Raw genomic sequence first — 12004 nt, 5'->3', positions numbered from 1 at the left:
GTATCTGTATATTATATAACATGTATTGTAGATTATAAATCCACAAAACAAGGTCAGAGAGGAGGGAGAGCCATGTTGGTCCTACATCCTCCTCTACCATCACTACATCCTCCTCTTCCATCACTACATCCTCCTCTTCCATCACTACATCCTCCTCTACCATCACTACATCCTCCTCTACCATCACTACATCCTCCTCTTCCATCACTACATCCTCCTCTACCATCACTACATCCTCCTCTTCCATCACTACATCCTCCTCTACCATCACTACATCCTCCTCTTCCATCACTACATCCTCCTCTTCCATCACTACATCCTCCTCTTCCATCACTACATCCTCCTCTTCCATCACTACATCCTCCTCTACCATCACTACATCCTACTCTACCATCACTACATCCTCCTCTCCCATCACTACATCCTCCTCTCCCATCACTACATCCTCCTCTTCCATCACTACATCCTCCTCTTCCATCACTACATCCTCCTCTACCATCACTACATCCTCCTCTTCCATCACTACATCCTCCTCTTCCATCACTACATCCTCCTCTTCCATCACTACATCCTCCTCTTCCATCACTACATCCTCCTCTACCATCACTACATCCTCCTCTACCATCACTACATCCTCCTCTTCCATCACTACATCCTCCTCTTCCATCACCATCTACTGTAAGCCAGAACCCTTCCCTCCCTCCCTCTCTCTGGGGTAAACTCATCCTTTTGGCACACAGAGAGTGTGTGTGTGTGTGTTTCCGCGTTACCTTGCAGGAGCATCAGAAATGCAGAACAGACCAGATGGCCAGAGAGAGAAGTCTCACCATGACCCCCCCCCCTCCCATTATGTCAACAGGGTTTGAAAACACACTAGACAAAGCGCTGTATATTACCATTGCTCACTCAAGGTAAAAGACACTGGGTAAGTCCCAAAAATAATATTTCTCCTGAAGTGAACACTACTTCACACACATCTAAAAGGGTTGAGCTAGAGGAAGTTCCCACCATATTTCTTATAACAGTCATTTCCTTTTTAAATCAGTGAAGGGAAGTGAACAAGTGCACACTTGGTGAGAAAGGAGAGATTGTTGACTTGGGACGCAGCCACTGTCAGACACTATTGACATCGATATCATTATGAATTATTGTAAAACCAACTATAAATACATACCAATGTCTGACAGAATCTATGGAACTCGTTAATTAATTGACAATGTTGGTCAGACTCCTAGGTTGTGTGTGTGTGTGTGTGTGTGTGTGTGTGTGTGTGTGTGTGTGTGTGTGTGTGTGTGTGTGTGTGTGTGTGTGTGTGTGTGTGTGTGTGTGTGTGTGTGTGTGTGTGTGTGTGTGTGTGTGTGTGTGTGTGTGTGTGTGTGTGTGTGTGTGTGTGTGTGTGTGTGTGTGTGTGTTTTACTATCCTTGTGGTGACCTAAAATAGATTTCCATTGAAAATGACTGGGTGAGATAAATTGATAATAAAATGATTGTGGGGGTTGTTTTGTTGGACTCAGTGCGGCTTTTGACATTATGGATCATAGTCTGCTGATGGAAAAACTTGTGTGTCACGGCTTTACACCTTTATAATGTGGATAAAGAGTTACCTGTCTAACAGAACACACAGGGTGTCATGGCTTTACACCTTTATAATGTGGATAAAGAGTTACCTGTCTAACAGAACACAGAGGGTGTTATGGCTTTACACCCCCTGTTATAATGTGGATAAAGAGTTACCTGTCTAACAGAACACAGAGGGTGTTATGGCTTTACACCCCCTGTTATAATGTGGATAAAGAGTTACCTGTCTAACAGAACACAGAGGGTGTTATGGCTTTACACCCCCTGTTATAATGTGGATAAAGAGTTACCTGTCTAACAGAACACACAGGGTGTCATGGCTTTACACCCCTGCAATAATGTGGATAAAGAGTTACCTGTCTAACATAACACAGAGGGTGTTATGGCTTTACACCCCCTGTTATAATGTGGATAAAGAGTTACCTGTCTAACAGAACACACAGGGTGTCATGGCTTTACACCCCCTGCTATAATGTGGATAAAGAGTTACCTGTCTAACATAACACAGACAGTGTTATGACTTTACACCCCCTGCTATACTGTGGATAAAGAGTTACCTGTCGAACAGAACACACAGGGTGTTCTTTATTGGAATCCTCTTCAACATAATCCAGGTAGAATCAGGAATTCCCCAGGGCAGCTGTCTAGGCCCCTTACTTTTTTTCAACCTTTACTAACGACATGCCACTGATTTTGAGGAAAGCCAGTGTGTCTTTGTATGTGGATGACTCAACACTATAAACGTCAGCTACTACAGTGAGTGAAATGACTGCAACCCTTAAAGAGCTGCAGTTAGTTTTAGAATGGGAGGTATGTTGTATTGTAGTGGTGGTGGTATTATACATGTTGTATTGTAGTGGTGGTGGTATTATACATGTTGTATTGTAGTGGTGGTGGTATTATACATGTTGTATTGTAGTGGTGGTGGTATTATACATGTTGTATTGTAGTGGTGGTGGTATTATACATGTTGTATTGTAGTAGTGGTATTATACATGTTGTATTGTAGTGGTGGTATTATACATGTTGTATTGTAGTGGTATTATACATGTTGTATTGTAGTGGTATTATACATGTTGTATTGTAGTGGTGGTGGTATTATACATGTTGTATTGTAGTGGTGGTATTATACATGTTGTATTGTAGTAGTGGTGGTATTATACATGTTGTATTGTAGTAGTGGTAGTATTATACATGTTGTATTGTAGTGGTGGTGGTATTATACATGTTGTATTGTAGTAGTGGTATTATACATGTTGTATTGTAGTGGTGGTATTATACATGTTGTATTGTAGTGGTGGTGGTATTATACATGTTGTATTGTAGTAGTGGTATTATACATGTTGTATTGTAGTGGTGGTATTATACATGTTGTATTGTAGTGGTGGTGGTATTATACATGTTGTATTGTAGTGGTGGTATTAGACATGTTGTATTGTAGATATGTAGTGGTGTAATAATGTTATATGGGAGAATTTCCCTTGTTTAACTATCATTGTGGGTACTTTTTGAGATTTCCGGGATACCCATGAGGACACATACACATTTAGAGTTGCCACTGCTACTGTCACTCTGGCCTGAGGTCACGGTCACACAGTCATTCAGTACTCTGGTGTAGCACTGGTGTAGTGTGTGTGTGTGTGTGTGTGTGTGTGTGTTGTATTGTAGTGTATTATGTGTGTGTGTGTGTGTGTGTGTGTGTGTGTGTGTGTGTTGTATGTGTGTGTGTGTGTGTGTGTGTGTGTGTGTGTGTGTGTATATGCAGTGGTAGCTAACTGTTGCTGGGATGTTAACTATAATATGTATGGTGCTAGTTCCCCTTTCTCTAATGGAGAAACAGCATTTAACAGGTGTCCTGATTGTGATACCATGTTGCTATAGAAACCTGATGGTAATGCCATGTTTCTAGAGACACCTGATGGTAATACCATGTTTCTATAGACACTAGATGGTAATACCATGTTGCTATAGACACCTGATGGTAATACCATGTTGCTATAGACACCTGATGGTAATACCATGTTGCTATAGACACCTGATGGTAATACCATGTTGCTATAGACACCTGATGGTAATACCATGTTGCTATAGACACCTGATGGTGATACCATGTTGCTATAGACACCTGATGGTAATACCATGTTGCTATAGACACCTGATGGTAATACCATGTTGCTATAGACACCTGATGGTAATACCATGTTGCTATAGACACCTGATGGTAATACCATGTTGCTATAGACACCTGATGGTAATACCATGTTGCTATAGACACCTGATGGTAATACCATGTTGCTATAGACACCTGATGGTAATACCATGTTGCTATAGACACCTGATGGTAATACCATGTTGCTATAGACACCTGATGGTAATACCATGTTGCTATAGACACCTGATGGTAATACCATGTTGCTATAGACACCTGATGGTAATACCATGTTGCTATAGACACCTGATGGTAATACCATGTTGCTATAGACACCTGATGGTAATACCATGTTGCTATAGACACCTGATGGTGATACCATGTTGCTATAGACACCTGATGGTAATACCATGTTGCTATAGACACCTGATGGTAATACCATGTTGCTATAGACACCTGATGGTAATACCATGTTGCTATAGACACCTGATGGTAATACCATGTTGCTATAGACACCTGATGGTAATACCATGTTGCTATAGACACCTGATGGTAATACCATGTTGCTATAGACACCTGATGGTAATACCATGTTGCTATAGACACCTGATGGTAATACCATGTTTTCTGAGTAATACCAGACACCTGATGGTAATACCATGTTGCTATAGACACCTGATGGTAATACCATGTTGCTATAGACACCTGATGGTATTACCATGCTGGTATTGATGGTAATGCACTGTATTGGATTGGGGTGTCACTACAGGCTCAGCCATGGTATTTAACAACACCATAAACCGCTATGTAACCAGCACAGTCCATTTGTTTAAACAGTGAAGGACTGCTGCTGTCATGGACAAGAGGGACCGGTGGGAAGTGACACGTGGTGCTTCCTCTAGACTCGCTGTCCCTGTGTGCCTTAAGAGCCTTTGTTGTCCTAGGTCTCTGGGAGATGGGTAACTCCAGCTGACTATGTGTTCAGGGCAGGGTCAGGGCAGGGCATGTTGTTGTATGGACATCACCACCACAGTAAAGCAGTGTAATCCATCATTCTGAACCAAGCAGAACATGAAGGCTGTTATAAACAAACAATGAAATGAACCCTTATGTGACGTCTCTGGTTCTTTTGTCTCCTTCTTAAACTATACCATTCCAAACCCTCTCTCCAGTCAAACCAACTACTCTAACTGGCATGAAACAAGACATAGGTGGGATACAGAACCCATAGGTAGGATACAGAACCCATAGGTAGGATACAGAACCCATAGGTAGGATACAGAACCCATGGGTAGGATACAGAACCCATAGGTAGGACACAGATGGTAATACCATGTAGGATACAGAACCCATGGGTAGGATACAGAACCCATAGAGGTGATGGATACAGAACCCATAGGTAGATACAGAACCCATGTAGGCTATAGAACCCATGGGTAGGATACAGAACCCATAATACAGAACCCATAGGTAGGATACAGAACCCATAGGTAGGATACAGAACCCATAGGTAGGATAAAGAACCCATTTGGGTAGGAAGAACCCATCATACAGAGGGACATAGGTAGGATAAAGAACCCATAGGTAGGATCCAGAACCCTTAGGAGCCTTTGTTGTCCAGAACCCATGGGAGATACAGAACCCAGCTGACTAGGTAGGATCAGAACCCAGGGTCAGGCAGGATAGGGCAGAACCCATGTTGGTAGGATAAAGAACCACAGTAGGATACAGAACCCATAGGTAGGATACAGAACATAGGTAGGATAAAGAACCCAAGGTAGGATAAAGAACCCATGGGTCTCTGGTTCAGTCCCATAATACAAACTATCAGGTCCAAGGATAAAGAACCCATAGGTAGGATACAGAACCCATAGGTAGGATACAGAACCCATAGGTAGGATACAGAACCCATAGGTAGGATACAGAACCCATAGGTAGGATACAGAACCCATAGGTAGGATAAAGAACCCATAGGTAGGATACAGAACCCATAGGTAGGATACAGAACCCATAGGTAGGATACAGAACCCATAGGTAGGATAAAGAACCCATGGGTAGGATACAGAACCCATAATACAGAACGCATAGGTAGGATAAAGAACCCATAGGTAGGATAAAGAACCCATGGGTAGGATACAGAACCCATAATACAGAACCCATAATACAGAACCCATAGGTAGGATACAGAACCCATAGGTAGGATATACCCATAGGTAGGATAAAGAATCCATAGGTAGGATATACCCATAGGTAGGATAAAGAACCCATAGGTAGGATAAAGAATCCATAGGTAGGATATACCCATAGGTAGGATACAGAACCCATAGGTAGGATACAGAACCCATAGGTAGGATACAGAACCCATAGGTAGGATACAGAACCCATAGGTAGGATAAAGAACCCATGGGTAGGATACAGAACCCATAATACAGAACGCATAGGTAGGATAAAGAACCCATGGGTAGGATACAGAACCCATAATACAGAACCCATAATACAGAACCCATAGGTAGGATACAGAACCCATAGGTAAGATACAGAACCCATAGGTAGGATACAGAACCCATAGGTAAGATACAGAACCCATAGGTAAGATACAGAACCCATAGGTGGGATACAGAACCCATAGGTAGGATACAGAACCCATAGGTAGGATACAGAACCCATAGATAGGATACAGAAGCCATAATACAGAACCCATAGGTAGGATACAGAACCCATAGGTAGGATACAGAACCCATAATACAGAACCCATAGGTAGGATACAGAACCCATAGGTAGGATACAGAACCCATAATACAGAACCCATAGGTAGGATACAGAACCCATAGGTGGGATACAGAACCCATAGGTAGGATACAGAACCCATAGGTGGGATACAGAACCCATAGGTAGGATACAGAACCCATAGGTGGGATACAGAACCCATAGGTGGGATACAGAACCCATAGGTAGGATACAGAACCCATAGGTAAGATACAGAACCCATAGGTAGGATACAGAACCCATAGGTAGGATACAGAACCCATAGGTAGGATACAGAACCCATAATACAGAACCCATAGGTAGGATACAGAACCCAGGTAGGATACAGAACCCATAATACAGAACCCATAGGTAGGATACAGAACCCATAGGTAGGATACAGAACCCAGGTAGATACAGAACCCATAGGTAGGATACAGAACCCATAGGTAGGATACAGAACCCATAGGTAGGATACAGAACCCATAGGTAGGATACAGAACCCATAGGTAGGATACAGAACCCATAGGTAGGATAAAAAAAACATAGGTCCAAATAATATATATATAGAATAGATTAATCACTATGATAATGTCCAGCCGTAGTAGAGGTTCTGGTTGGGCTGCTAGTCAGTAACAGTTTCTCTCTCTCAGGACAACCAGCAGTAGGCCTGCAGCTACCTACACATCTGGTCCCCACATGTTCTCTGAAGTCTCCCCCCCTCTCTCCCTGTACCTCCCCCTGTCTACCTCGGTCTGCAGAGCAACAGTGGAGGAGGAGGAGGAGGAAGAGGAGGAAGAGGAGGACGGCTGCATCAAACAGTCTCCTGTTCATTATTACACCACAGAGCTAAAAACATTCCACAACACAACACAGTGTCTGAAGTGTCTTCCTACTAAAACCCCCACAGTGAGACACTCAAAGGGATTTGAAGTGAAACATATTTTGGTCAATAGAACAGGGATACTGTGGTTGGTCTGATGGAAAAAACAAACACAGCTTTGAGAAACAAGGTGTAGGAACATGTTGAGCAAAAGAGGAGGGAAACACACACACACACACACCACATGCACACACACCACACACACACACACACACACACACCACACACAGCAGAACTATTCTACCACTTTGGTAGCTGACACTTGTGGTTCAGGGAACATGTGTGTGTGTGTGTGTATTGTACCTGGGGTGGGTATCTCGGACCTCGTTTCCAGTATGGCTGTAGCCCCAATGAACAGAGGTGGAAACAGAGCCCGCTGGAGGGAGAGATGGGAGAAGAGAGAGATGAAGTGGACTGGTTAATAAAGCCTAGAAGACAAAGGGAGGGCAGCGGGATGAATGAAGGGAGGAAGTGCTGAGAGAGAGAAGAGAGAGAGAAGGGAGGAAGTGCTGAGAGAGAGAGAGAGAGAGAGAGAGAGAGAGAGAGAGAGAGAGAGAGAGAGAGAGAGAGAGAGAGAGAGAGAAGAGAGAGAGAAAAGAGAGAGAGAGAGAGAGAGAAAGAGAGAAAAAGAGAGAGAGAAAGAGAGAGAAAGAGAGAGAGAGAGAAAGAGACAGAAGGGAGGAAGTGCTGAGAGAGAGAGAGAGAGAGAGAGAGAGAGAGAGAGAGAGAGACACCCTCAGCACACAGGGGGACAAACATCTGCCTGGAGGTGACAGCATTCCCTCCCCCATATGCCCCCCTAGGCACAACTATGACAACATAACCAACAGAAACGGGTCCCAACTCCTGCAGCTCTGTCGCACGCTGGGTATGTACATAGTCAACGGTAGGCTTCGAGGGGACTCCTATGGTAGGTACACCTATAGCTCATCTCTGGCAGTAGTACTGTCAGACTACTTCGAGGGGATCACTGACCTCAACCCAGAGTCATCTCAGGCAGTAGTCACAGACAGCTTTATCACTGACCTCAACCCAGAATCTCTCAGAGCGTTCACAGTCAGCCCACTGACACCCCTATCAGACCACAGCAAAATCACAGTCTACTTAAACAGAGCAATACTCAATCATGAGGCATCAAAGCCAAAGGAACTGAGTAACATTAAGAAATGCTATAGATGGAAGGAATGCAGTTTGGAAACCTACCAAAAAACAATTAGGCAACAACAAATTCAATCCCTTTTAGACAATTTCCTGGGTAAAACGTTCCACTGTAATAGTGAAGGTGTAAACCTGGCAGTAGAAAATCTTAACAGTATATTTGACCTCTCAGCTTCCCTATCAAATCTAAAAATCTCAAATAGAAAACCGAAGAAAATTAACAATAATGACAAATGTAAGTCGCTCTGGATAAGAGCGTCTGCTAAATGACTTAAATGTAAATGTAAATGGTTTGATGAAGAATGCAAAAATCTAAGAAAGAAATTGAGAAACTTGTCCAACCAAAAACATAGAGACCCGGAAAACCTGAGTCTCCGCCTTCACTATGGTGAATCACTAAAACAATACAGAAATACACTACGGAAAAAGAAGGAACAGCATGTCAGAAATCAGCTCAATGTAATTGAAGAATCCATAGACACTAACCACTTCTGGGAAAATTGGAAAACACTAAACAAACAACAACACAAAGAATTATCTATACAAAATGGAGATGTATGGGTATACCACTTCTCCAATCTTTTTCAAAATCAAATCAAATTTTATTTGTCACATACACATGGTTAGCAGATGTTAATGCGAGTGTAGCGAAATGCTTGTGCTTCTAGTTCCGACAATGCAGTAATAACCAACAAGTAATCTAACTAACAATTCCAAAACTACTGTCTTATACACAGTGTAAGGGGATAAAAAATATGTACATAAGGATATATGAATGAGTGATGGTACAGAGCAGCATACAGTAGATGGTATCGAGTACAGTATATACATATGAGATGAGTGTGTAGACAAAGTGCCATAGTTAAAGTGGCTAGTGATACATGTATTACATAAGGATGTATTACATAAGGATGCAGTCGATGATTTAGAGTACAGTATATACATATGCATATGAGATGAATGATGTAGGGTAAGTAACATTATATAAGGTAGCATTGTTTAAAGTGGCTAGTGATATATTTACATCATTTCCCATCAATTCCCATTATTAAAGTGGCTGGAGTTGGGTCAGTGTCAATGACAGTGTGTTGGCAGCAGCCACTCATTGTTAGTGGTGGCTGTTTAACAGTCTGATGGCCTTGAGATAGAAGCTGTTTTTCAGTCTCTCGGTCCCAGCTTTGATGCACCTGTACTGACCTCGCCTTCTGGATGATAGCGGGGTGAACAGGCAGTGGTTCGGGTGGTTGATGTCCTTGATGATCTTTATGGCCTTCCTGTGACATCGGGTGGTGTAGGTGTCCTGGAGGGCAGGTAGTTTGCCCCCGGTGATGCGTTGTGCAGTCCTCACTACCCTCTGGAGAGCCTTACGGTTGAGGGCGGAGCAGTTTCCGTACCAGGCGGTGATACAGCCCGCCAGGATGCTCTCGATTGTGCATCTGTAGAAGTTTGTCAGTGCTTTTGGTGACAAGCCGAATTTCTTCAGCCTCCTGAGGTTGAAGAGGCGCTGCTGCGCCTTCTTCACGACGCTGTCAGTGTGAGTGGACCAATTCAGTTTGTCTGTGATGTGTATGCCGAGGAACTTAAAACTAGCTACCCTCTCCACTACTGTTCCATCGATGTGGATAGGGGGGTGTTCCCTCTGCTGTTTCCTGAAGTCCACAATCATCTCCTTAGTTTTGTTGACGTTGAGTGTGAGGTTATTTTCCTGACACCACACTCCGAGGGCCCTCACCTCCTCCCTGTAGGCCGTCTCGTCGTTGTTGGTAATCAAGCCTACCACTGTTGTGTCGTCCGCAAATTTGATGATTGAGTTGGAGGCATGCGTGGCCACACAGTCGTGGGTGAACAGGGAGTACAGGATAGGGCTCAGAACGCACCCTTGTGGGGCCCCCGTGTTGAGGATCAGCGGGGAGGAGATGTTGTTGCCTACCCTCACCACCTGGGGGCGGCCCGTCAGGAAGTCCAGTACCCAGTTGCACAGGGCGGGGTCGAGACCCAGGGTCTCGAGCTTGATGACGAGCTTGGAGGGTACTATGGTGTTGAATGTCGAGCTGTAGTCGATGAACAGCATTCTCACATAGGTATTCCTCTTGTCCAGGTGAGTTAGGGCAGTGTGCAGTGTGGTTGAGATTGCATCGTCTGTGGACCTATTTGGGCGGTAAGCATATTGGAGTGGGTCTAGGGTGTCAGGTAGGGTGGAGGTGATATGGTCCTAGACTAGTCTCTCAAAGCACTTCATGATGACGGAAGTGAGTGCTACGGGGCGGTAGTCGTTTAGCTCAGTTAACTTAGCTTTCTTGGGAACAGGAACAATGGTGGCCCTCTTGAAGCATGTGGGAACAGCAGACTGGTATAGGGATTGATTGAATATGTCCGTAAACACACCGGCCAGCTGGTCTGCGCATGCTCTGAGGGCGCGGCTGGGGATGCCTTCTGGGCCTGCAGCCTTGCGAGGGTTAACACGTTTAAATGTCTTACTCACCTCGGCTGCAGTGAAGGAGAGACCGCATGTTTTCGTTGCAGGCCGTGTCAGTGGCACTGTATTGTCCTCAAAGCGGGCATAAAAGTTATTTAGTCTCCCTGGGAGCAAGACATCCTGGTCCGTGACTGGGCTGAATTTCTTCTTGTAGTCCGTGATTGACTGTAGACCCTGCCACATGCCTCTTGTGTCTGAGCCATTGAATTGAGATTCCACTTTGTCTCTGTACTGACGCTTAGCTTGTATAATAGCCTTGCGGAGGGAATAGCTGCATTGTTTATATTCGGACATGTTACCAGTCACCTTGCTCTGATTAAAAGCAGTGGTTCGCGCTTTCAGTTTCACGCGAATGCTGCCATCAATCCACGGTTTCTGGTTTGGGAATGTTTTTATCGTTGCTATGGGAACGACATCTTCGACGCACGTTCTAATGAACTCGCACACCGAATCAGCGTATTCGTCAATATTTCCATCTGACGCAATACGAAACATATCCCAGTCCACGTGATGGAAGCAGTCTTGGAGTGTAGAGTCAGCTTGGTCTGACCAGCGTTGGACAGACCTCAGCGTGGGTGCCTCTTGTTTTAGCTTCTGCCTGTAGGCAGGGATCAGCAAAATGGAGTCGTGGTCAGCTTTCCCGAAAGGGGGGCGGGGCAGGGCCTTATATGCGTCGCGGAAGTTAGAGTAACAATGATCCAAGGTTTTACCACCCCTGGTTGCGCAATCGATATGCTGATAAAATTTAGGGAGTCTTGTTTTCAGATTAGCTTTGTTAAAATCCCCAGCTACAATGAATGCAGCCTCCGGATAAATGGTTTCCAGTTTGCAAAGCCATGTTTCCGTGAAGCAGAGAACGTTGCAGTCTCTGATGTCCCTCTGGAATGCCACCCTTGCTCGGATTTCGTCAACCTTGTTGTCGAGAGACTGGACATTGGCAAGAAGAATGCTGGGAAGTGGTGCGCGATGTGCCCTTTTTCGGAGTCTGACCAGAAGACCGCCTCGTTTCCCTCTT

The 12004-nt window shown here is 44.3% G+C and overlaps 1 protein-coding gene across 1 annotated transcript in view; it reads right to left on the bottom strand.

Moving 5' to 3' along the window:
- ccdc120a (coiled-coil domain containing 120a) overlaps positions 1-12004 on the bottom strand; it is a 93126-nt gene that overhangs the window by 64670 nt on the left and 16452 nt on the right. The window contains exon 2 of the mRNA XM_046337988.1: positions 7659-7731. Within this exon, the coding sequence (XP_046193944.1) occupies positions 7659-7731 (73 nt within the window). The remainder of the gene's footprint in view (positions 1-7658; positions 7732-12004) is intronic.

This window comes from Oncorhynchus gorbuscha, linkage group LG03, assembly GCF_021184085.1.
Source record: "Oncorhynchus gorbuscha isolate QuinsamMale2020 ecotype Even-year linkage group LG03, OgorEven_v1.0, whole genome shotgun sequence".
NCBI lineage: Eukaryota > Metazoa > Chordata > Actinopteri > Salmoniformes > Salmonidae > Oncorhynchus > Oncorhynchus gorbuscha.
The sequence above is the reverse complement of the archived record's forward strand: the minus strand, read 5'-3'. Positions and strand labels throughout refer to the sequence as shown.